The sequence below is a fragment of the Dryobates pubescens genome, chromosome 6, assembly GCF_014839835.1.
Source record: "Dryobates pubescens isolate bDryPub1 chromosome 6, bDryPub1.pri, whole genome shotgun sequence".
NCBI lineage: Eukaryota > Metazoa > Chordata > Aves > Piciformes > Picidae > Dryobates > Dryobates pubescens.
In genome coordinates, this window is record NC_071617.1 from 35,400,079 (window position 1) to 35,427,846 (window position 27,768).

General features: G+C 39.8%; 1 protein-coding gene across 1 annotated transcript in view; it reads right to left on the reverse strand.

The window, feature by feature from the left end:
- PLD5 (phospholipase D family member 5) overlaps window positions 1-27,768 on the reverse strand; it is a 194,375-nt gene that overhangs the window by 2,415 nt on the left and 164,192 nt on the right. Inside the window, 4 exon segments of the mRNA XM_054162294.1 lie at window positions 58-172; window positions 8,583-8,748; window positions 10,778-10,917; window positions 14,912-15,109. Coding sequence (XP_054018269.1) covers window positions 58-172; window positions 8,583-8,748; window positions 10,778-10,917; window positions 14,912-15,109 — 619 coding nt within the window.

Here is a 27,768-nt window from a genome sequence, read left to right on the forward strand (position 1 = left end):
GATGTTATTTCAGGCTTTTGGATACAAACTAGAATTTCTTGAGATGTAGTTACTTACCAATGTATGCAGCTCCATCAGTCACCATATATTTGTTGCGATTTAATTTGGGAAGGGAAGTGTTCTTCTGTTCTTTAAGAAAGCATGCACTCTCTTCCTCAAGATCAAAGAATTTCTGCCATAAAATAGAATGGAGTGCAGGTTAATGAGCATGGTTTTGTAACAGACAGAAAAAATGTGGTCTGTTATCTAATGAAAATGAGTTAGTGCTACAGAACAGCTTGAGGTTTTTAAAGCCAAGCATTAATTTTAATAAAATGCCACACAGTATATCTTGCTACAGTCTCATAGTTTGTGATACTGACTATGCCATTTGGAACTATACAAAGTATATGGCTACTGCATACTAAAAGCAATACAGTGCTAGGAAGTAAAGGATAGGAAGTGAACAAGCAAAACCACTCCCCTCCACCAGGCAATGTGTTCTGCATTATAAGAGACAGGATCTTCTCTCTAGCTCATGTCCTCATTCATCAAGGAACACTAGAGTTTGCAATGTGCTTCAGAATCCAGATTGGCAGGTACACCAGCAGCTGCATTACAGACTGCACAGTTTCCAAAAGGAAATTTTCTCATTTCTGGATCTTAGAAACTTCTCAGAATTAAATCTGATATGGCAAGGTGTGGTGGATGGAAAAATTCCCCCCTACATTAAATTTGCCAGACCAGCTCAGCTGGAAGCAAATGAAAGCTGTATTTACAAGCAAAACCACAATCTACAATGGAATACAACAAATATGCACAAATATACAATATTTACAGTATTTACAATTAAAAAACAGCACAAGAACCCCCCTAGCCAAAGACCAGGGGAGCTGCAACAGCTTCTCCCTTCTTGCCTTCTCTCCTTACCTCCCTGTACACCAAAGGGACAATAGAAAGAGCAGAGAGTTAATACCAGTCACAACAAAGCAGTGCAGCCAAGGTCAGGCAGGAGCCAATTAGTGTCTCCTAGCCCGAAGAAGCAAGGAGAAATTGTTTTGTACAATGTTAGGAAGAAATTCTTCACAGAAAGAGTGATTGGCCATTGGAATGGGCTGCCCAGGGAGGTGGTGGAGTCACCAACACTGGAGGTTTTTAAGAAGAGACTGGATGGAGCACCTGTTGCCATGGTTTAGTTGATTAGATAGTGTTGGGTGATAGGTTTGACTCTATGATCTTGAAGGTCTTTTCCAACCTGGTTAATTCTATTCTAATCAATTCTAAGAAGTTTAAGTCTGTTACCTTCTCCAATGGGATTGTCTAGAACTATCATTATTTTCCTTTTTACACCCAATAGTGATTTATTTACATTTTACTCCTTCCTGTTCAAGATCTGTGAAAAAAAAATTTAAGGCATAGCCTAAACCTACCACATGAGGTCAGATTTACCAGACAACATGAGGAAAATGCATGTGATTTACCCTAAAGGGTGAAGTCTGAGTTAGATCTTTCAATATTTTTATTTTTAAATTTCAGAGCTCTATGCACTCTTTGTCTGTATCAATGCCAGAGGAGAAAAAAAAAACAGAGAGAGAGAAAAAGAGACCTCCAGTACAAATCTAAGTATTTCATCAAGGAAACTAATAGCTCTACCTAAAGTAGAGAAATTAAGTATTTACTGGGAAACTTCGAGGTGATGATGTAGATACTCAGAACAAACCCAAGTCACAGTATATTGCTGATGAAAGTAACTGGCTATACATTGTACCCACTTGGAGCCATTGAAAGACAGTATTCAAAATCCACCACCTCAAAGCTCCCTGATCATTCCTGGGGATGTTTTCCACTATGAAACATTCATCTCTTGAAACAGTGCCTTCCAACCCCCCCCCACCCCCCCTTTTTTTTTTTTATACTAAATGAATCCCTTTAGGTTATGGAGATTTCTTTCAGGATAATCCTAAAACTTAAAAAATCCAACTGTAAAAATGGTAAAATCATTATTAAAATGTAGTGATCTCAGTGGTAGACTAGATCATCAGTTTGATTAAATCAAATAAGGGTAGACACATGTGTTATGATTGTAAGGAGGCTATTAATACTCAACAGGCAGAATGATTAATAAAAATATTAATAAATCTATTAATCATAAAAAATCCCACAGAAAATATTAATAAAACCTATTTACTGGTTCAAAATATTCGGTTGTGGAACAGATATCTCACCAGCAGGAACAAGTAACAATTTAAACAATATGTACAAAAATCCAGAAACAACACAAACAGCAATTTAAACTGTAAAGATAAAAAAAGGGGAACATCGGCAACAAAGCTGGAGATTGCCCACAAGGGGGGGGAACTCCAGGATTCCCTAGGGCAACAGGCCTTTAATAGATGCTTATAAAATCAGGTTTCATAATTACTCACTGATCGTGATATCCCACAGCACATGTGGGGATTTAAACAAAACCAAAATGGCATCAACCACGGGAAAGCTGCAGGAGCAGAGTTTCACTTTCTGTGGGCATCTGCTGCTTGTTGCTGACACACATTCAGGATTTATCCCCAAAGGCTTTGTAGCTGAAAGCCTTGTAGAAAAGAGGTTCTTCTGCTGCAATCCTTCGCAGCGGCACTCGTCGCTTCTTCCAATCAAACAGCTCCTCCAGGGGTTCGCCTCTTGGCCCGGCTAGATGCTTCCATTCTGCTCCTGGGCTTTACAATGCTCAGACAGTGAGGGGTCTTTGCAGTCCTTTCTGGGTAAACTGAAACACAGCTCGGCTTCCAAGCAAGGCGTGTGATTTCTCCCAGAGCTTGGACAATTGCTCAGGCTCAGGCTCTGGCTCTGGCTCTTTGGGCTGGTACTTATAGATTTCCCGAGACAATAATGGCCAGTGACAACAAAGATTGAGAGATAAAACCTTGGCACTGTAACCTATAGAACGAGTTCTCTCCAAACGTGGCCAAAGGCACATACACCTGGCCCACTTGGACCCAGGACATGTCCAGACAGCCTGGGCACCATGGGCATTTTCCTGAAAAGCCAGATCTGCAGGGTCCTGCCCCATTGTCTCATTCAGAGCATTTTTGAGGCTTTTTGTCCCTTCAGGACAATGTAGCACACAGGCAGCCAAGTTTTAGAAAGTATTCTTTACCCAGCTGATGATGCAGGTAGGTTTCAAGCCGGTTTGAAGTAAACTACTCAACTGTTGCAAAATGTGTTGATACTGATTACTGGGAATAGCAGCTTTAGGGTTTATACCTAAAGTGCTTTTTCCTTCTTAAGTGTATATAAATACAAAAATATCTCTTCTTAATGATCTGTCTTAATCATTACAGTTTGGGTTTCCATGGAGAAGCCTCCTCTCAGTTCTAAATAAGCTTTATCTGCAATTAGTAGTACCAAGCCTAATTAAAATAAAAAATAACACATTATTGCTGTGGACTATGTCAGAACATTGGAAAATATATTTGGGTAAGTTTTATGTTATACCAAAACTGTCTGGAAGAACTCCATGTCAAATACCAAGACTAGTAGTTCCTGGTGATTCCAGCACTAAAGAGAGTCTCTGTTCTTGGACTTTCAGTCCCCATTCCCGGTGATGAAAGTTTATTGGAGATGAAGCAGGTTTTCAGTTGATTGGAAATAAAATTCAGAGAGCTTGTGTTTTTTCAGTGCCCCAGCACTGCGTGGTACTGCAGTGCAGTTTTATGATTGATAACTATCACAAAGTTGTTCCCTTAAGCAGTATCTAAATTTTGTATGTCATTGCATGGTTGCTTACCTGTACACGGCATTGCTATCTTCATTGTTATCAAATAACTTTTTTTTTAAATGAATAGCAGAATTCCAAAGACATTGGTGGTATATTGTGGTTTTGGTGTTTTGTTTTCATTTAAAAACAAGAACAACCCAAACTGTTTGAGTCATTGTTTCATCAAGGCATTGAAAAAAAGATTTTATGTAAAATTGTAGCATCTGTCCTTTAAATAAGATTTATGAGGTATGTTCCTGTCTAAGCTGCATGGAGAAATCATACTTTTAATTACAGATTTTTAACATTACTAACAATTACAGCTTTTCAATTAGAACAGACCATATTAGCATTTATAAAGGAAAATTTACCAGTCATTAGGGGACTTGATCTTAGACAACACCAAAGCTGCAACTGTGTGCTGAGTAACTGCTCTACAAAGATGGACCCACAAGCCAGAGATGGATCTTAGTCTTTCTGAAAGCATCTTCAATTTTTGGGTGTCTATCAAGGGTATTCACAGTAACTCTTCACAGGGATGTTGAAGATACTTTGTGACTAGTATGAATATTGTACAGAATAGTCTAAACTGGCAAATTGTCACAGAATCATAGAATTGGTTTGCTTGGAAAAGATGTCTAAGATCATTGAGTCCAACTGTCAACCTAAGACCATCATAGCCATTCAACCATGGTCCTGAAGTGCCACATCTACACATTTCTTGAACACCTCCAGGAATGATGACTCCACCACCTCCCTGGGCAATCTGTTCAAATGCCTGACCACTCTTTCTGTAAGGAAATTTTACCTAATATCCAATCTAAACCGTCCTGGCACAATTTGAGGCCATTTCCTCTTGTCCTATCACCTGATATTAGGGGAAAGAGACTAACCCCCACCTCACTCCAACCTCCTTTCAGGTAGTTGTGGAGAGCAAGGAGGTCTCCCCTCAGTCTTCTCCAGACTAAACAATCCCAATCCCAATTCCCTCAGCAGCTCCTCAGTAGACCTGGTCTTTAGACTCTTCACCAGCTTTCTTCTTCTCTGGACACACTCCAGCACCTCAATGTTGGTCTTGTAGTGAGGAACCCAATATTGAACACAGTACTCAAGGTGTGGCCTCACCAGTGCTGAGTACCGGGACACGATCAGTTCCCTACTCCTGCTGGCTACACTATTTCTGATTCAGGCCAGGATGCCATCAGCCTTCTGGGCACCTGGGCATGCTGATGGCTCACGTTCAGCAGGCTGTCAACCAGCACCCTCAGATCCTTTTTCGCTTGGCAGCTTTCTAGCCACTCTGCCCCAAGACTTTAGCATTGCATGGAGCTGTTGTGACTCAAGCGCAGGACCTATGCTTGGCATTGTTAAACATCATTAAGTTATCAATGCTAGGAGACAAACATAACCAGCTGGCCTCTTCCCAGTGTTAGGAAATTTAATGAAAAGTTATGTATCTTGATATATAGTCATGCACAATAATCATATAAACTTAGAGTTGTCAAATTGAGATAGATTCAGCAGATGTGATTAATTGAAAAATCACAAGTTAAGTGTTCTGTTCTTTGTAAGAGAGAAAATTTCAGATTCAGGCAGGAAAAGATAGAAGTCTTGAAAATGTAATTTGTTCTCCAGCAATAGCAGAAAAGCCATTATCTCCCTGACAATACAGATATCAGTAGGGAATGCCATCTGCCCTCACACACAATACACAGATGTAGCTTAGATGAGCAAGTGATTCAGCACTGGCATTAAGTAGCACAGCCTAACATTCTGCACCACATGCCCTCAGCAGTACTGTGTTAATAATACATCATCTTCTGCTAATATTTCATTAATCTTTTCCATCCTTGTTTTAGGAGCTTAAAGTTTTAAAATTCATGCTTAGAAGCAAAGATTTGATAGTTAATTCATAACATTTTGTTTACCTGTAGGGAATTTCTGGCTTCCTAACAATTAGGGAAAAGTTCTGTGGGTTATTTTCTTTCTCTTACCTTAGCAGGAACACACCAGTACAACTCAAAAATAGCTACATGAGGAGGTTCAAGAACATGTGCTATAGATATATCTGTTCAATACCACTCCTACCTGGTCTCTGGTTGGCTAATGACACCTTTTTTCTAGTTCATATTTTCTGTGGGCCTTTCAAAAACATGGGCCTTTCTCTGCTCAGCACTGCACCCAACAGAGCTCACCCCTTTTTACTGCTCCTGAGAGTTAGTCTGAGCATTCTTGCACTTAAGTTATATTTACAGGGTCAAGCTCACAAAACTTAGAGTACTGGAATTAAGATCCCGAGAAGCCCAATGGGGAGCTCTTCACCTTGGCTTTACCTGTTATAATTTGTACTCAAATTTCATGACCACACATGGTTCAGTGCAGTTTGAGCAGTTTGGCATGCAGTTTACTCCTCGACATTTGGCTGTGTTTGCAGCATTTATTTAGTTCTCCAACAAAGCTTTTTCTTCACGAGTTCTTCTTCTTCAGACTACATGTATTGAGTTTGCACTCTCAAAGCACTTTCATTTGAATCCAGTAACTATTAATGCTTACGTGAACTGGACTCTGAGATGCTGAGGAATGCGTAATGAGGGACTAAGCATTTTTCTAACTGTATTGATGATGTTAATTGCTCAGTATTATGAAAGTTTTGTGGCAAAAGAGGAAGAACCTGTTTTAGATAGAGCATGCTGTTACAATTCAGTGTTCACAAGCGGGAAATTGTGCCTTCTAGTCTATGCCTTCCTGACCTCCATAGCAGACTGAAAAATCACATGCACAGCCATTGGTGGCTGGTTTTGACCAGGACATCGCTAGGTGTAGCAATGCCGCATTTCTAACTATATTCTTGCAGTTAGGCAATACTAAAACTTCCATCAGCCTGGTCAGAGACCAGAGGAAATCAGAGACTCCCAATTAACAGAGAAATTCTATCAGCACAGCCTTCTCTAAGATGAGTGGGTACCTCATCACAAAACAGTGTGCCCTGCAGAATGCCTGTCATTGGCAATTGCTGGGAACTCCCTAGCCAAATCAGGTTTTACATAGGCATATCACAGGGATCAAAAGCTAAATCAAAGAAAAAAGTAACTGAATATGCCTCATAGAATTCAGGTATATTATCCCAAAGAGAACAGAATAATTGAGCATGCAGGGGTCTTGTGCCATTTCTGTCAGAACTGTATTGAGGTATTGAGACAGCTTAGCAATTTTAAGTATAATTACAACCAGAATTTGTAACCTAAGAGAACCTTAAAATTTCAGTGTTCTTGTGTGTTCTCTCACTCCCAAAGCAGAACCAAAAGGAAAAAGTAGAACTTTTAAATAATTCTGAAAGTTTAATTTTAGTTTTTATCTTGTTAGCCTATTCCTTCTTCCCCATAGACACATAGTTTTGTGTCACTTTGGTCCTGGCTAGAAGAGGTGAATACAAAAGGCAGGCAGTTTTAAGGAAAGCAGAGCTCCTCTGACATGTTTTGTGAAGTAAAGGAGTGTCATGATGGAGCCTGTGGCACAGTTTAGGCCAAAATTTAATATATAACAATAAACTCAGAGCCTTGGGCTATTACTTGTACCTCGGCTTATTTGAGGCAGTGACATACGCAGTGTGTGGAACGTGTGATGAATAGCACTGCTGTCTTGCATCTTTACAACTATTTAAATCTGAGGCAGTCTCTTATTATTTTTTTTAGTGGAAGTTTTACTGGTATTTTCTAGCTAGCCTATCTGCCTAGAATAGATGTCTAGAAATAAGTTTATTTTCTCCTTTCAGCATTTTATTCTTGATGAGACAAATTCTGTACTCAAGATTTTACCTGCTGTAAATAGATGGAAATGGATAGGAGTATGTAGAGCATTAGGTGCCACTTAAATAAAAGTAAGTGCGAATACAGAAATAGAATTATAATGATAAATGTGGAACAAACTACACGTTACTTGAAACTGAAATGGCTTAAGTAGTGTCAGACCCAAAGGGACTTTTTGACTTAAAAAAACACTTTATGCTGCTCCTTACCTATCAAACTTGGAATAACAGTGTAGCTTGTAACAAAAATCCCTGCTATCTAGATATGCATAAATACCACTGTGTGTATAGTACAAGTAGCACTTGTTTTCCACAACAGTTGTTGATTTTAAACAGCCAAAAATATTTAGTGGATTATTAATTTAAGAAGTTAAAGCAATTCAGCAGATTAAGACAGTTATCTGAAAAAAAACCCCACACAAAGTTAATTCAAGATGAAATGATTCAAGAGGCTTTCTTTCTAGTTTGCCTCAATTTCCTAAAAATCAACTGCATCAAACTGAAAGCAGAACTTACCACAGACTGTTCTCTAACACAAATATAACATAGATGGCAGTTCTCACTTTCCTGTGTTGTATGCCTAATATGGTCACATAAGGCTCATTCTGGCGTTCACAATTCTGAATTTGTAGCTGGATTTAATGTAAAATCTTCATTATTTTTTCTTGTACTTGCCTAAAGGAACAGCATATGCTTACGCAGCTGAACAGGAAGATTACATGGCTCCAGACTAAAACACATTCTTGTGCTGTCAGTTTTACTCTTATCAACCAGTATAAACAAGACATATAACTATATTAGCTTTGCTGTGAAAGACCTGATGTAGTGTTTGCATGGGCTGTCCACCACAGAGTCTGTCTTTTGGCATTGCTCTATTTTTCTGTCTTAAAGTCTGTTACTGCCAGGAATAAATTCAGTTAATGGTATTACATTTCCTATTTTATTTATAATATCAGCAGAAGACATCTCTGAGTTGTGAAGTTTACTTGACTTTTTCCAATGTGTAGGAAATGTCTTCAATTTAAAAGCAATATAGGTTATACTTACAACTTTCAAACTACAGCTTGGAACTTCAGTGCAAATAGCTTTCAGAGATGAAACAAAGTTAAAAGTAAGGGGATCTGTGTCTCTTGAGAAACTTATGAGAAGTCGTACTTTAATACTTCGTAAAACTAATGCTTCTCTTATCTTCCCATCCAAATATGGCCAGTACCTGTGGAGGAAGAATACAATGGATTCAGACAAGTTAAAAAAAAAATTGGATTTTTATGCAGCAACATCTAGGCATCATAGAGAAAACTAAACACATATGAATTTCATTTTCTATTTGTTGAATGCATGCTATCGTCATTTGAAGGGATTCTCAGTAAACACATGCATCTGTATACTTCTTCGTCTGAATTTGCCCAGCATCAAAATGGTCACTGTGGAGACAGTAAGGTTGGGGGATGGTTGAGCATATCTTCCATCTGTGTACGTGCACGGAGAGCGGCCAAAACTCTCGCCCAAAATACAGGTACTTTTACTGTCTATGGGCTGGGAGAGACTATTGTGTCACTGTGACAAGAGGACCAGCAGAATGAACTACAGCTAGAGGGTGCTGCTTACCCAGTCTGGACAAAAGGACGCAAAGGGTTTTCTGTGGTTACACAAATAAGAAAACAGAAACAATGGATCCCTCCGCGACTGCTCCCTCTGTACTGGGAACATGCAGCCTGGGGACTGGAATGCTTTTCGTAATTTCCTGCTTTGAAAAAGGAAAGCTGTTTCTCTGTGAGTGCCTGCAGCCTTCAGCAGCAGATGAAGGTGGGTTGTTTAAGGATACTGCCCTTTTTTCCTGATGAGAAGTCTAGAAGTTCTGCCACAAATAGGATGGTGGCTTCCCTGGTGTTCTTCTCATGCTTTCTAGTTAGCTTTGTGTTTCTGATCTTTGGTAGGAGCAGGTCAGGACAGGGAGAATTAGACAAAGAAAATGAATGATTCCTTTATTCCAGCATCATTGAGGCATTTGGTGTAATGAAATCTGAGCTCTACAATGTCAGGAGATAACTTGCAAGTGAGAACTAGGAGCTTACAAGGTAGAGAACCTGTGGTAATACACAAAGCCATGCTGTAGGAAAATTGCTGAGGAATTCAAGCAGGTGGCTGCCCTGGATCTCCCCAGTCCAGTAGATTTCTGAATTCTTCAGGCAAGTAAGGAGCAACATAGGAGATAACATCAACTGCAACACTCTAACGGTTCCATGTACAACATAAAGGAGAAACGCAAAGGGTGCGCATTGTGAAACTGAGGTTCCTACAGCACTACCCATGATTCTTTCACTCTGACAGAGGCTCCACATAGTGAGATTATTGGAAAAATCCTCTTGCAGACTTGAAACAGCTTATGTTTGATATCAGCCAAATGAGTTATTATAAAAATAATAGAACAAAACATCTTTAATTATGCAAAACTGGGAAAATGCACATACTGTCATGTTTAATTTAGCTTAACTGTGTTCAAATGAAGTGCATAGATGGAATGGCAAGCTTAGCTAGATGTGGAATTCATTGTGAATGTTACTGACAACTGGAAGGACCACTGGATACTTGCCTCCTGAGTTGGGTGGTTTTATTACACTGTGGCTCCAATTTTGAGCCTTGAGTGCTTTTAAATGTTTCATACAAACAGGATGCTTAAAAAAATGATTGGTTTCATTTGTTTTTAGCAACTGCTAGTTAAACAAAATGTGATATATTTCTAATGTAATCTATGTTGAATTTGGATTTTTCATGTACATTTCAATAAAATAATGACATCTCACTTTCTGTATGTGACAACCCACAACATGTTCTTCTCCCCTAACATGCACACATGCTTCTCATGTTGAATATCCATATGATGTTCACAAATTGCCCACAGCTGTGATATCAAAGATAGTGAATATATAAGAAATAGGATTAATGTCTAAGCAGGTTGTGTTCCTGAGTCCCAGTCACTTGCAGATGGTCAGACTAGACAATTTCTGATCTCCTTCGATAGGCAGATCCAAAGCTTAGGACCCAGAACTGTAAATGTCTTCTTAGGTCCCAATTCTGCTCCCATTTAAGTCAATGGCAGAACTCTCACTGATTTCAATAAGAGCAGAATTGGGCCCCAAGAAAATGGTCCACAGTAGTAACTAATCTCCTGTGGGTTCACCTTGTGCAGTAGAGCTTATTGGCACTCTGATAACTTTTTAGTCCTGGACATGGGCACTCACCGCTTAGCATTGGTGTCGATGACAATAGGCAAGTAGTCCATGACAGCTATGTATACAAACTGTTTTGCCTCATCGATAACACTGTATATAGCTTCAATATCCAGGACTCTGTCCTTTGGGCAGAAGAGTTTAGGTGAATTCTGCGAAAGGAAAGGTTCAAATATGGCATTTAAAATAAGTGACTTACTTCCTCTTCCCCTCATCGTTCCTGAGATGGCAAGTAGCATCGTTTCTTTTAGTAGAGAATATTAACTGATACCTTCAACTATCCCACGAGAATACTCAAAAGGTACAAATACCTCTGCATTTGCTTAATTTTCCCTTGGAAGCCTCACCATTTTGATGTAACTGTGGATAAAATGCAGAAGACACAAACTCCAAAGCATCTATTATAGTCATCAAAGTTGAAGTGACATTTCAAAAAATTTTGTTCCAACAAGTCTCAGGACTGGTTACTATTAGATATTGCCACATGAGCCTAATATATCATTTGTGACCAGGAATTAAGTCAATTGTGTCAGTTCTGTTTGAAGTTCCATGTAAAGCCACCATTTGGTCAGCCACCATTGCAGGGAGATGCTGCAGTTTTGCAAGAAACTTACCTTTAAAACCTAGTTTCTGTTATAAATTTACCCTTTACCTGGTGAAGAGCCAGTAAGTGGTAAACCCAGATTTCAGCTTTTCTGCCTTGCATCTAGGGCTGTTGAAGGTGTGAGTCTGCAAGGTGAAGCCAATGGGGATCACCCATCCATGGCAGAGAGGCCCAGGACTTTTTGTTCTTCTGCCCAAGCAGGAAGAGAGAAGCAGAGCCAACTGCCAAGTTGCTCACAGGCAACAACACAGTTCCTGGGAGCAGAGGTTCCTGAAGCCACTTTATCAAGCTACAGTGAGTGCCACTTCTCCCTTTCCTTTACAGCTGGCCATGCCAGACCACTGCCTTCCTACTGCTGTATCACCTTCTCACCTTTCTTATCTACTTGGGTTGCAGCTGACATGAAGATGAGTATGGTACAGATTATGGGGTTTTGATTAGTCTTTTTTTCCTTTCAATACAATACCTATCCTAGTTTTTTAAACCATTGACTGGTGTTCTTCAGGATTCAGAAAATTAACTGTAGCAAGATTTCAGGACCAATATTCCAGATCTGTTCCTGAACATGTAGAGAAACCACCAAACCCTCTTACATTTTATCAGCCAGTCTGGAAGATGATTTTGTTGCTAAGCAACACTAAGCCACAATTCCTGAGTATAACAAAAACATTAAATGCCTGCATGTTATGCTGCTTGTTGCACAAATGTTGAAAGTGAAATACATTTTCAGAGAATGATTTTTGACTGAAGATTTTGTTAAATATAATTTATGTCTATTATCATAAACTTTTGGGAGGCTATTGCACTAAGATTTTATTCTGACTCTCTTACTATTTTCTTGAATAGAAGTATTAAGTTACAGAACAGCTGAAGAAAGGAGTTCTTATGTATTAACTTTTTCAGATGCATTCAGTATGAAGACCAGAAAGTGAAAGACATTTAGAAGATAATTAGGAGAAAAACTTCAGTTAAAGCTCTCACTGTAACACATGCATTTGGGTATTTCACTTGTTACCCTGTGGCATGGCTGACACCCCACTGTGGTCACAGATTATTTTAGGACCTGTTAGTTGTATAGTACTCATTGTTCTGATCAAATACCCATTTGATACTTCCTTTCACCTACCAGAAACAGGCCTTTATTCTCACTGGGAACAGTACCTTACCATGCCCCTGCTCAGAGACGTGGCTGCCCCAGACTGAAAGGGAGGAAATTCAGAGCTGGGGGAAGGAGAAGCACAGCAGTGGGCAAGGGCAGCATCATCACCACTGCCAAGAGACAGGACAGTGATGGTAGTAAGTGAATTGCCTGGCTTGTGGATATTTTCTTCTTGTCATTAGTTCAGAAACAGAGAGAAATGTTAGTATTTGCTCCACCAACCAGTTCAATGCAACTTTAGGACTCCCTTTCAGAGGGCCATAATGGCAAACATGGAGAATTTTCTAGCTGGTAAAGAAATTTATTGAAGAGTCTGTTTTCAGGAAGGAAGAACTGACTGTGGCTTAAAAATTCAAGCAGTTCATGGAGCTGGACTTGACTGGTTCAAGCTTCTGAGTGCCAGTGACTCCTTCCTTTTGTTTTCTGAAATGGAATTTCAAGAGAAGAGGCTTTTGTTTCCCACAGAAAATAAAAAAAATAACTTTCACAGGGAGGAAATGTGCTTTCTGAAGACTGCAAAAGAGCAGTTTTTGTAGAGTCTCTCTCCATTTGTCTTTGTCTAGGATCCTGGATTCCTTAAAGTTGGCCTGACCTGACCCAGCTTTCCTTCCTGTGTGCCCCTCTAGGGTTGGTTTTCAGCCGGATTTCTGCATTTCTTACAGATTGCTTAGAAGGAAGTAGCTCCTTAGCCGACAGTCCAAAAGTCTGTGTCTTAATTTAAGATAATCCTTAAGACTCTGCAGTATCAGTGGTAGTGTATGCCGCTTCAGATGGCTATTCATTCCAGATTTTCACTCCAAAATAGCTCTCTGTCTCCACTGATTGTAAAGGCACAAAATCCTGGATGTGTAAATGTTGCCTGGCTCCCAGCAAGTGAAGTTAATCCTGCCCTATATAACCACTCATCTGCACCAACATCCTCTGCTGTACAACTTAAGAGCATGGTACGTGCCTTGTGTTCTTACAGACATAACTGGCTATACAACAACGTTTTATACAGAATAGTAAATAAGTCTTCCTGATTTTTTAGGTGTTTGTTTTAGTTATGTAATTAACTCCAGGATGAAAGACACTGCACAGCTTTCACCGTTTCTATCACTTTGTGTACTTTCTTTCCAGTCTTGCTACCTCACTACCAACATGAAGGACTGCTCTGTTTCTTCCCATTAAAAGTACACACACAGACAGTGCTTCCATGGGGACTGCTGCTTGAATTTTAAAGTTTTTAGATGTCATTTAAAAATAAAACTGAAGCAGATAATGTTGTACTGAAGTACGAATGCTTTTAATGGGACAGGGTAAAGAAGACAAATCCTTATGTATATTGCATTGTTTAAAATGCAAGCTCTGATATGAAGCTCATTCCATATCGTTTTAGATGTCTGGTTAACAGTTCATTTACTTCTAGGTCATTAACTTTCTAACCACCAGTGTAAATAACCTAATTTGAAGATCCTCCCTATAACTTTTTGAATACAAGGAAAAGTTGGAATGGGCTGCCCAGGGAGGTGGTGGAGTTACCATCCCTGGAGGTGTGCAAGAGGGGACTGGACGTGGCACTTGGTGCCATTGTCTAGTCATGAGGTCTGTGGTGACAGGTTGGACTTGATGATCTTTGAGGTCTCTTCCAGCCTTGGTGATTCTGTGGCAAACATTATATAGAGAGGGAACAAGAATAATGCTCAAATGAAACCCTGAAGCATCTTCAGTCCTAGCAAACTGCAAGTATGAACAATGTCACAGAAAGCAGAACAAACAAAAAAAGTATTGGTCTGTTCTGCACAAGAAAAGGTAACTAACTTTGTAAAAACCTTTCAAACACAGACTTCTCCACAAAAGTATGCCTATTGGAATAGCTGTTCTCCCAGACAACAGAACAATTTGGTTTTCCAGTATTATGAGACCATCAAACACATTCTGTCTTCTGTAGATGATAGCTGTAGTGGTCTTATCTCTATAGTTGAGTTTCCAGTCACTTGCATGAATCTCAGTTTTTAGTAGCTGCATTGGGTTAAGGACATAGAAATAATGTGTGTATTTTTTAATTAGAGCCAATTTAGAGTATGGGCTTAATTTATTCCTAATAGTGGAAATTACTTTTCATGGCAATTTCTCCCTGACAGTATGTTAGTGAGATGACAGCATTATGATGGACTTAATTGCAAGGAACTGTGAATATCTCTATATTGGTTAAGACATTTGAAATTCTTTTGGAGATGCTGCTAACACTTACCTAACCCAGTCTCATTACTTTATATAGTTTGCACAAGACAATATTAGGAGAGTAAACCAATGTTTAATTTCCAGGTATTTCAAAAATCTGATGGGTGGTGGGTTAAATAAGTTTCTTACCTCCCTCTCTGCAATTCATGTCAGAACTTACCGACACATAAGCTTCCGATTTAGTCTCATTCAGCTGGAGTGTCAGTTTATTCTGAGTATCGTACACTCCATACAGTCTCTTAGACCAACTCGGAGGAATTTTATTCTTGTATCTTAGTGAGCTATACAGGGCAAATATCCTTTGTAAATCCAGGACCAGGCAGCTACAGTTGTATACGATGACGCCAAGTTCCTTCATCTGTGAAATTAAAATTTCACATCATTAGTGATATTTTGGCTGATGGGTCTGTGGAAGTACAAAACAAGAATGTAAGCATGTCTGGAGAGTATCTTCCTGAAGGGTTCCTTGAGCTCAGCAGTAGTATTGTTGATTACAAACACATTGCTACCAACACTCTTTTAAAGGCAAACACATAAGCTTCAAGGCCATGAATGGGAAAAACCTTTAAGAGGGCTTGTATGTTCACTGTAAGTCTTGACAGAATACAACATGCCTTATGGATGGACACAACTTAGGAGTGATACCCATTTGTCAGAGGCATCCTTTTTGTTACATGTGTTGTCCAAGGTTTACTGCTTCTGTCTAGACTGGATTTTATTTGTTATCTTTATTTTAGTTTATTTACAGGAAAAGCATCCTTTCTGCTGGACAGTGTAGGAGCACACGCTGCTACTAGTGACAGATTCTTACTTCAGATACTATCTGTTTTCTGTGGGTTCTGGAAAAGGTGAAAGAAATGGACTTAAATTTTTTCTTTACTGGAGAAGGAATATTATGTTCCACCTTCAAATAAAGGGATGAACAAGTAGGTGTTTAATAGTATCAGTAACTAAATTTACTGTGCTGTTAAATCCAGCATGATCTAGATATGGTATACACAAGTATGACACAAAAAAATTGGGTTCTTAATTTCCCCATTGCTCTGGTACAATATCCTCACCAAGGGTACACCAAATATCTGGGTATCATTTTCTTCACATGTAAAAAGTGGAGGTAATGATACTTTCTCTAATGAACAGTATTCTGTAAGCATCAATATTCCCACATATAAATTATAAGAAAAAATAACCCAAGTAAATACAGACAGCATAAAACAATTTAATGTTTTAACTTCTACAAACACAGCCTTGCTTCTGCATTCAAGCAAGAACATGTCTCCTGGTCATCATAAATCTTGGGTTGGCAGAGATTTCATTAATGGCATATTCCTAACACTTAAGATGCTGACAGAATTTAATTTATAAACATATTGCCTGACTTCCATATCCAAAGTGTAACCACATGCACACTCCTCTTTCTTCCTTTGCTGTACAATAGCTCAGAAAAGCACTGCTGTGGGCACAGGTGCTATTGACCTCTCATTATCTGCACTTCACTGGAGTTCAGCGACCGCCAAAAACAAAGCATGAAAAAACCCTGCATGTATCTGTTGGAAAACAATATGCAGGATGAACATTTAAAGGATGCATGCTGGTTTTCTGCAAGTAAAGTCTCTTGGTAGCATGTCTCAGAAGTCTGCCTGGGATGATGGAGAAAGTATGGGGACTACAATCTCTCCAGTGTGCTCATCCTTTTACACCTAAAAACACCCGTTGTTTTTATTCCCTTAGATGACATCTCCACAGTCACATGGAATAGTTTCTGACAAGAGCGTATCTATTTGTAAGGCCTGTGAGAACTCTGAACTCCACATTAACATTATTTCAGAGCGTGTTCCTGAGGAATTCTCCCTGACTGCAGATGAGAAGTCTCTGCAAGAGTGAGTAGAGGAAGCTAAGTGAAGCATAGAGTTGAGCCTTCACTCTGTTTCTATGGTGGCTGAGAGGAAAACAGCAAATTCCAATACTCCAATGAGAAACAAACTCAACGGGTGACACTTTTTTCCAAGACCCTGGTATGGACTATCACATACGTAAGATTATACAACACTGAGAGATATCATTGCCAAATATTTACTGAATGGCTGCAGCTACAGGAGTATTACTTACCTACTACCTAAATCAGAATATTGCTGACAAGTTTCTTTAATTAATAACAAAATACAGAAAACCTGAATTAGCCTGCACAACCTGAAATTTGTGGACAGTTGGAAAATGCTGCACTGCAGCCTTTCATTTGTGGATAATACATTAAATTAATTTTGATGGTCAATATAAATTGTTCCAAGCTATGGCAAACATCCTAGTTGATCACTCTATTTGGAATAACATCTTTGGCTTTTCCTCTGGGTGCACTATCTTTGAGGACACTCCTACACTCAGTTCCAGGCAGTTCCTGTACTCTGTGTGCTGTTTGTCTCCAAACATTTTTAACTATACATTATCACCGTTTTCACTGTGTGTTGCCAATACTGCTCCCTTAATTGCCAGGCATGCTATTGCAAAGGACTTGCTAATAGTATTCTGTTACATGTATCTGCATAATGTGGCTTAATTGGCTTTTCATGGCTGTTAGTTGATTCTGACATAATTATGTGGTTACAGTTTTCCTTTCATTTATCAGTCCCATTATTACTGTTCTATTTCATCCCTTCCACTAAAAGTAAGGATAAAATAATGTCCTCACAGCACACCAGAACGTGCCAGAATTGCTTCTACATGAGCAACTCTGTTCGAAGCAGGAGCACTTGCAGTGTGTCCTTTCTTCATGAATTAAAGGATTGTCCTTCTGCCTAAGTGCTTCCTCATGCACAGAGATAGCAAAGAAGCCAGAGGCACTAATGGGTTTAAGTGTGGTTTTTACAGCTCACCACCCAGTCTGTCTGCCCTACTGGCAGCCGCTCCCCTGCAGAGAAGTACACAGGGACCAGCCCATTTAGCACAGGAACTTGACCCTCCTCCCACAGGAGCAGGCATCTGCAGGAGTGCAGGTGGTGCCCTAGCTGAGGCCCTGCCATTCACCCACTCGCAGTGGTTAGGTTCAAATTGCAGACTGGAACAAAGCCATTCCAAGAGCTGTATTTGCAGCACAGTAATGAACCCTACCACCCCACAGCCTTGCATCTTTCAGTTGGCTTCTCTGGCAGCATTGATCCTTCAGAAGCTTCTCCTGCTTCTGAAGCCATAGTAAGAGCTCTCACCCATGTGTATTCCCTGTTACATAGTAGAGGCTGGTCTTTTCCTTTCCCTTTCTGGGAAAACACAGTTATCCTCTTTACTCAGCTGCCTGTTTTCATTAAACTTTTATAAACTCAAGTCAAATTTTACTGAATGTGAAAAACAGATTAAAAATTAATGGAAGAGAGCAGACAGCAACTCCCATGCTTATTGCACAGATCTCATTTTCTTAGGAAACCAGGTTAGGTGTCAGCCTGTCACCTCCTGACCATAAAAATACTGTTTCAGAAGCATCTTCCACACTGAGTCTATTTTCACTTTCATACTTGGAGGTGAGAAGAGACTGTTCTTTTTCCAGTTAATCACAGAGCCTGTCATCTTGGAGGCACTACAGAGCAAGGGCATCAAGGATGTGCTAGTGAGAGATTGAATATGAAGTGGTATGTCATCTAGACCAGGAAAAGGCTTCAGTTTGAGAGCTGCTGTCATTACAGACTTTTTTTCAATAAAATAAGTCTCAAAGGAGAAACAAAATCTCCCCAGAAATATTGAAAGAATCAAAATCTGAGTGTTACTCCTTGGCTTGTAGTGACTGAAACTGAAACCTGCAGCCAAGAATCATCTGAGATATCTGTTAAAGTAAAATCCTTCAGAGGACTTTTTTTTTTTTTCTAAAAGTATAGAAGATCTCAAGAAATCAAAATCTCAATAAAACTAAGGAAGTTAAATATGAAATGCAAAGAGTCACAAATTTTATTACTTCAAAATGGAACTGAAGTATTTGGATGTTAAGGTTGCAGAGTTGCTTGTGGGTGACATTTTCAGGGGGTGTGCTGGTGGCTGGGGACAGGAATGTATTTTGTGTCCTCTCATGAGCAAGTTTCTTTCCCTCTTTGTTAAGAGCTGCCATGAGTGCTCTTCTCAAAGAATGAAAAAACTTGGGAGCTGGCTTTCCTTGTTCTTCCCCTTGCCAAGTACAAAGCAACTATTAAACTACCAAAACACTGTTTGTTATTCTTGCCAATGAGGGCTTTCTTAAAGCCCCAGAGTATGGCTACACAAGACTCAAGATGTAGTGGCTTAAACCCACTATATAATGATGCGCTAAGTACCAAAATCACTTAAGCTACAAAAAGCAATAAATATGACCTAGCTAGAAATCCAGTGATTTTTATCACAAGAGGAGGAATTCCTTACTAGACTGGACAAAAAGCAGGATTTCACACAGGATGTGTAGGCATCATAATCAAAATGAAAAAGCCATGGCAAAGGAGCCTAAACAGTACAAGTTTTGAACCCTTAACACTGTAAGTTTCGTAAACCGAAAGGTGGTGTTAACAAGGCTTTTCACATACGTTTGGATTCTAGGTTAGACAGGGTGCACAGTGTAGCCTTACCCTGCAGACTAGACGGTGCATTTTGTATTTTCCTTGAGCTACACTGTGAGACAACCCCACTGTGTAGGCAAGGTACTACTAGACCTGCCTTAGAGTGGCACAAACTGGTTCACAGCTTGCAGTATCTGAATTGTAGTAAACACAGCAAGAGGCATTAGAAAACTCCTTGTTGATTTGTTTTAAAGGAAAAGGTTTTAGTAACTGCTCAGATACAAGCCTGATCCTGAAAATGATAGGCAGCTCTCCTTGGGGATGGTCATTTGCCCCAAAGCTCTGGCTACCATCAGGTGCTGCGCATCTACTGCCCATGCTACAAAAACTCTGGATCTACCAGTCTATTACATGCAAAATTTACTCAGTAGACTTTTTATATACAGGACTGTGTGTGTATCTGCCATTTACCTCTGTTTGAAAATGTATTTAATTATGTGATTTTTTTTTTAGTGACCAATTTCCAAGTGAATGACTGAGCACAACCAGAACCACAACAGAGTAGATTAATAGAGTAATAAAAAAACATGCCATACTGATGGCTCTATTACTAAGACCTAAAAGCATCAAAGATTTTAAATAACTTTTAAAGAAAAGTAATATACAATGTATTCATTACCACCTTAAAGCAGACCAAAGATATTTCCAGTGGTAAATGTGTCTTTTCATAAAATCTGCTCTATGTGGACAGCCTGCACTCCAATCATATGTGCTTTTTCATTTGATTGTCAGTCTTACCTGCCTCTATTGCAAACTTCCCTTATGTTTTCATCTAATATCATTTAATGCTCAGAGAATCTTCTTCAGTCATGCACAGCATTGTCTAAAGATGATGTTCCATACATCATCTTTACTTCCATACTTCCATACAGTTGCTCTATACCTCTCACTAAAATGTGCTGAGCAGATATGTGTACCAGTCCCATGCTAAGCACAGGAAACATCTGAGTGGTGGCCTGTGGCAATGGAGCAGGAGGGGAGAGCAGTTCCAATGAGAGTGACAATCACCAACAAAGAGAGAGAGAGACAAAGAGATTAGAGAAAGGAGAAAAAAAATGTGTGCTTGTGCAGTATGTTTGATGTGGCTGCTGCAGCAGCAGACTTTGCCATAACAGGATTACAGAAGTAGTGCTCATCACAAATTCATTGCATATAATAGACCCCATTCAGATAGTCATCATTTTGATGTAAACCAAAAAAGCAACCTAATGCTGAAGAGGCTGAGAAGGCTGCAATGCTGCCTGGCTCTTCTCTTACAAACCTGTGAAGCCTTTAGAGTCCACTAAACCAGCAAAAGCATGTACCTCAGCTAACACTTCACTAGAAACTGCAACCTACCCTCAGGCATTTTGAGCCAAAATACTCCTTATGTGCTTGGGTAGTAATACAGAGTGGAGGCTTCACAACTTTGTTATGATTAAATCAAAAATCATTCAAGGAAATCCAAATCCAGCACACTGCTGCTTTGCTCCAAGTTTCACTTTTCCCTTCCCCATTGGTAAGAGCAAAGGAACTACATTACTGTTGGGAAATAATAAATAAAAAAGATTGATTCAAATAGTAAAGGGCTGTATTCTCAGAAACTTCATAAAACTCTGTTCAGCTTAAGCTATCTAAGAGTGAATAAATGCAATAAATGCAAAATTTACATTAACAGTGACTTTGAATGTCAGAAATCCTCTAGGGCACTCTAAGTGTTCATACATACATATCCTGTTATTTTGAAAACTGCAAATTGCTTGGGCAGATTACTTAAAGAATTCAAACATTAAATTTGGAGTTTAACCATTGCATTGCATTCTGGCAATGCCAGCGACGAGCAGCGCGAGAAATCTGGCAGTGCAGGCCTAGAGCCTGACACGGTGGTAGGCCATGCTCAGCGTAAGTGCAGAGCCAGCTAGCAGTGTAGCAAAACAGTGCTGTGCCTGCAACTTGTAACTAAAACAGGACACTGGTAGCTATAAACACAGCAAGTTATCTTGGAACAACAGGACACGCACCTGCATCAACAACCTCGCGTGTCATTAGTAGTTGGACCAATAATCTATAATAGTGTGATGTGTGGTCACTCATGGGAACCAATGAAGCTATGCCAATGAGGCTCTCCGAGTTTATAAAAGTTGTAGAAGTTCCCCTGATACGCACTTCTTTACTTTCCTTTGCTATTCTATACTATGTTCGCACTATAGTCCTACAATACTGGAACAATAAAGGAACAATACTCGATCATATTGGTTGTGTGTATTGACTCCAATCTCCGTCGCATTATTGCATGCATCTATTGGTCCTTTTCTGTAAGACACTTTTATTGAATAAAGAGTATTTTGAAATTCCTAGATTCAACTCTTAAACATTCTCCAGTGAATCACTTTGTGAATCTTGTGTGTGGCCTAAAGTCCCACAATTGTGTGGGTTTTACATTGCTGTCATCTAAGGCCAAAGTTGCATTTCCTATAATTTTGGTTTTAAGTGTTTTGAAAATAATCACAGGCAGAATTTTTACTGAAGTCCCTTCCACTTGACACAAGAATGCAGTCTCAGCTGGGAACTCGATCCTGTAACTGACAATGGAAAATGCACATTCCAGCTGCTGTGCTGGAAATAAATCTGGGCATGGGGAGTGGATGCATTCAGCAGAGAGAGCACGTAGTATTGGAACTGAATATCATCTAAAGCTGTGGCATGCTTTCACTAAAGAAAGAGACAAGTGGACCAAATCCCATTTGACCTGATAAAGTACATTTGAATTGGCAGCCACTAGCATCCACTGGTCTTTAATTTTCACCTTTAGAAAGTACCTTTGATAGATTTAGGTCTGTGGTTCTTGCAGAATAAAAATTCCAGGGAAGTTACAACTGCAGATATCATTTTTACTTATATTACATAATGGCAAAAAGCTGCAATGACTAGAATAGAATAGAATAGACCAGACCATGTTGGAAGAGACCTTTGAGATCATTGAGTCCAACCTATCATCTATCTAATCAACTGAACCATGGCACCAAGCACCCCATCCAGTCTCTTGCTAAACACCTCCAGTGATGGTGACTCTACCACCTCCCTGGGCAGCCCATTCCAATGGCCAATCACTCTTTCTATGAACTTCTTCCTAACATCCAGCCTAAACCTCTCCTGGTGCAGCTTGAGACTGTGTCCTCTTGTTCTGGTGCTGGTTGCCTGGGAGAAGAGACCAGCCCCCACCTGTCTACAACCTCCCTTCAGGTAGTTGTAGAGAGCAATAAGGTCTCCCTTCAGCCTCCTCTTCTCCAGGCTAAGCAACCCCAGCTCCCTCAGCCTCTCCTCATAGGGCTTGTGCTCCAAACCCCTCACCAGCTTTGTTCCCCTTCTCTGGACACATTCCAGGAAGTCAACATCTTTCCTAAACTGAGGGGCCCAGGACTAGATACAGTACTCAAGGTGTGGCCTAACCAGTGCTGAGTACAGGGGCAGAATGACCTCCCTGCTCCTGCTAAAGCAGTAGAGAGAGTTTAGAAGATGATAATTTTTGCATCCTGTTCCTTTTTGTGGTGGTCCATTGGTCAAGAACACAAAACAGCACAGTGATGCTCTTACATTCAGTACATAGCCCCACCATTATTTTGCATAGGGTGCTGATCTTCAGAAAGCCATTCTGAAAAAAATTAGGTTCAGCATTTCATTTCTCCTGACAGGTACTGCCATCAAGATGAAATGCAAGCTAGACACCCAGGCAGAAGAGAGGCATGTTTTAAAACAGTGTGGTTTAAAAAAAACCCTTGTGAGGAAGAGGTAGCAATGCATCTTCAAAGCAGAAAACCAGGAGTGCCCCACATCCCTGTCATATTGGAAAAAAATTTCATAACATTTTTTCAGCCATCTGCTGTATTGATATGGAAGACTTGGCAAAATTAGATCTGTTTGTATGATCAATACAAACACAATTTGTTTAAACCATGGACCACCCTGAGACTGCAAGTTTGGGCTTTCTTACTGCTGTTCATGCAGCTCACTAACAAACCAACCTTGACACACTTTTATTTGTCAGAGCAAGCCAGAAGGCAGAACTGAATCAGTTAAAAATTCCTTGCCACACAGTCTATCAGCATAATTAATATCACTTGGCATAATCACAGTCTAATTTATCATTTTCAAATGACTTTTCAGTTTATAGTTTCATTACCCTCTCTCAAAATAAGCACAAGTGTTTCTTTAGGAAAAAATGTGATCTTGCAACAGCAGAAACCGTTTTTCCAAGATCATACTTGATTTATTTCTTGGTTTAGTGCAGGAAATTTAATTAATGTAGATTGTAATTTGATTCTGTTTATCTTCTGAAACATAGTTTGTGTTCCTTATACCACAGAAAAGTGCAGGCTGGGAAGAAAAGGACCATGTTGTGCTGGCCTCCATCTCACTGCTGGCAAGCTGCTTCACATTTCAGTAGTAGCCTCATTCATATGACATTAATCAATTCACCAGTTCAGTGGAACCATAAAAACATTACAGAACAAAGTGAATGATCCTGCCAGCTTCTGGAAAGGCCTGGACCTTTACCATGCACACAGGCACACCCCCACTGCCTCTTTCTATCTTTCCTGCATTGGAGCCTGTCCTGTCAGCCCTTATCTTGCATTCTCCTCACACAGCTGGAAATCACAGCATGAGCTCTTAGAATTTGTTCTCATCCTATGTACTGCTGCAAAGGGCAACCTCTGCACATCTTCTGCTGTGCAGTGCGGAGGGGAGAGTGCAAAGGCCTGACCTCAGAATAAGGGCAATATTAAGCCTGAACATTTCTCAAAAAGTGCACAGTTTCTTTGTGGCTTTCAGATTCGTGGGCTTCAGGGAAATGCAGCAGCATGTAGCTGGCTAATTGGATGCATTATTTATAACTGACACACAGAGTGGGTTTTCCTCTTGCAGACCAAATAAGGATTAGTGGCAGGCAAGCTGTGGATGCAAACTGGGACAGTGACATAGCATATGAATTTATTACTGTAACTACTGAGCCTTGCCAGACTTGCAAATCAGAATTAGAAACCTCTTCTCTTAAAGTAAGCAGAGGGCCAAAGGTTCTAATTAATTTTTAACTGGGCCTTGCTTAAATTTAGTGTACAGGACCTTGAGACAAGCTAGGAAACTAAGCAGTTTAGATAGGTAGGGTAATTTAAGGAAGCAGTACACAGGCAGCCCCAGGAAAATGACTGGTCTATAGGAAAGTCTGTTTCAGAAATCCATACTTGCTCTTTGTCCTATTCTTCCGAGTAGCCACCTTAGATATTTGCAGGGTTTCTGGCTGCTTCAACATGGAAGCTATGTCTCCTGTAAAGATGTGGTCCTGGTATATGCTCCTAGGAAGAAAACTTGGAATTAAATTAATATATGATATTTATGCCTCCTGACCCTAACAAAAAAAAAAAAAAACAACAAAAAAAACCCCAAAACAAACAAACCAAAACAAACAAAAAAGGGAAGACATTAAGACATTGATTCATGCTTCCTGAATTCTATCCTTCTGCCAAAGCATAATGTTGCTGCATGTACAGGTAAAGGTCACCTGGGTCATCTGAAAAGCCTCTTGGTACTTTGTAAAATGGTGGAGGTGTCAGCAGGCTGCTACTAATAACGCATGCTGTGCATGCTATAGAATCATAGAATCAGTCAGGGTTGGAAGGGACCACAAGGATCATCTAGTTCCAACCCCCCTGCCATGAGCAGGAACACCTCACACTAGATCAGGCTGGCCAGAGCCTCATCCAGCCTATGGCTATATCATCACAAGAAAGAGGAATATTAAGCTATGTATTATATAAGGTCAAGGACCTGGGTGTTTTCTCATATATCAAATCATAGCAGATGCTGTCTCTGTGAATGTAAAACCAGGTTATTTCTAAATAATGTGTCACACTCCTTGTGCAAGAAACAGAAATACTGTGTGGCAAAGATGTCAGATTTAATATGCTAATAAAAGTCAGCATAGCTCTTATGTAAGCTGACACCAAGTAGAAGAGGGAAAAAAACCTCCATGAAATAAGCGTGAGACAACCTCAAGGCTTGATGCCATTTTGATCTGAAGTACTGGTCAATAATCACTTTCACTTTGTAGGCAAAAGAAAGAAATACCTGAAAAGATAGCTGAAAATACATTGTTCCAACTCACTAACTTCCAGCCTTTTAAGTCTAGAAGATCAAGTTTATTTCTCACAGTTTCTGTTTAACCCAAGTTCTTTGTTACAGCATATACAGAGGTGATAAAACATATGTCACAAAGATAATAAAAGACCTTTTTCAATACATTTAAGCAGAACATACATAATTGTATTGGGACAGGTTAACATGGCACAAATCAGAACAGGTTAATTGGGAAATTGTCCATTGTTGGCCCATGAATATTCTCCACTGTGTAGTCAGAACACACTGCTCCGAGATAAGGAACTGGTAAGAAGGAGTCTTGAAAACAAGGCTGATTAGGAAAGCGTGTGAGGACAACTAAGAAAACAACAGCTGGAACTTTAGTACCCCTGCCAGTGCTTGAAGCCCCCCAGATCTAGCAGATGCATGAAAAAGAACCTTCACTCATATATATGTGGAGGTGGGGTTTGGCACCTCTCCCCTCATGTTCTGGCCAAACATACAGGGACAAGGGCTGGACCACTGTATAATAAAAGGGGAGACTTCTGCCCAGAAGCTTGGGCAGCTGTGGTAGAGGGACATCTTGCCCCCATGGGGATGCCTGTGAAGAATCATGCCTACCAGCTTCTGACTAGTGCAGCTACCATGGGGAAAAGCAGCAGCACCTGGACCCTTGCTTCTAAGGTTACATTCCTGCCAGTATGTACTCAGTTATTGGGAATTAATAAAGGGACACACTGAATACTTTGCTTATGTAAGAGTGTGTGTGAGTGCCTTTGTCCGTGGGTCTGAGGGGAATCTAACCAGAACAATAATGAAACTGTAATATATGTTCATGGTGTGTGTATATATTTATGTGTGGCATATGTAGATTCTGTACCTATGTTGCACATCTACTTATAAAACCCTTTGCTACTCAATCACAGAGATATCCCATATCATGACATTTGAAAGATGTGCCTAATAAGTCTTTATATAGATCAGAGAAACTTGACTGTCCAATGCATGGATTCTTTTGACTTCTGCAGCTTTCTGAAGATACACTTCACATTTCTGTTTGCATGAGCTGCCTGTCCAATACACATCCCTAAAGCAAGGACTAATAGTTTGTCCCTGAGCAGTTCCAGGCGGACATCAATATTTCACTGTTTTGGTGATGGATGATTATTTAGCAAGTTAGGAAAGGTGACTTCCAAACTAGGCCTTGATGCTTATGATGACAATATCAAAATACAAAGGGGTTTAGCGATGCCATTAGTCTTGCACATTCAGATGCAAAGACTGCTTTGTAAGAATCTGTTTTGTTCTGCTCAATGACTTATGGATATAGAAAGATTGGGGTTTATTCTGAAATACAGAACCATTATTCTTTTCATAGAATGGCTGAAATGACTGTCCTTTCTTAGTCTGACTCATGCTGATTTATGACATGTTATTTCAGCTTGATTTAGTATGTGCCTTTATCAGGACAATACTGAATACAGATTTCCATGACAGGATTCCACTGTTAAAGTGGGAGGATACTGGACTACTGCATTTGGAAACCTTGTGGAGTTGAGGCAGTCTGAATGAAGACATTTATCTAGAAATGAACTATCATCTGTGCAAAACCACAGTGTTTATGTGTGTGGGTGGAATCATATATTGGGAATACACTTTCATGATTATTCTAATGTTGTTATTTTAACTGTTTAGTTGAACAAACTGATCTGATGGGGTATGCTAATATCTAAATCCCTCTGAGAGGAATCTGCCTTCATTATTAATGTCATTGTCCAAGATTAGTTGCCAGCAAGTTCTTGCAGGACATGCAGAAGTCTGCTCTCTTACAAGAGAACAGACTGTAGTGCATTAGCTCCTCCTCAGAGATTCCACTAAGTTTTAATGAACAAGTTCTCTTTCACCACAACATAAATCACATTTTTGGGAAAGCAATGGACTTACTGCCTTTCTTACATCCCTGTAAGTTTACTGATTGTTGAAGACTGCCACTAGCTGTTGAGTCAGAAGGTAGAACCCTGCATCAGACTGTATGGCCTGCATTATCTAGAACAAAGAAAATGATTAGCAGTTGGACTCAATGATATTAAGGATCTTTTCCAACCAAAATGAATCTATGATTGTAAAAGGCCACACTGGTTGTAAGAGCTCTGTGAGAGACTAAAAGCTTGTCTCTCCTTGTGTGACTCAACAAAGATAAAATCAATTGCTGCTTGCCCAGACAATAGCTGATGTGTGTTGGGCTGAGCCACTGGAACGACTCTTGGAAGCTGTAAAGATAACATTGCTCACTGGATCACAGCTGGCCTCACAACAATGGACCGAGGCCACCTTCAGGAAT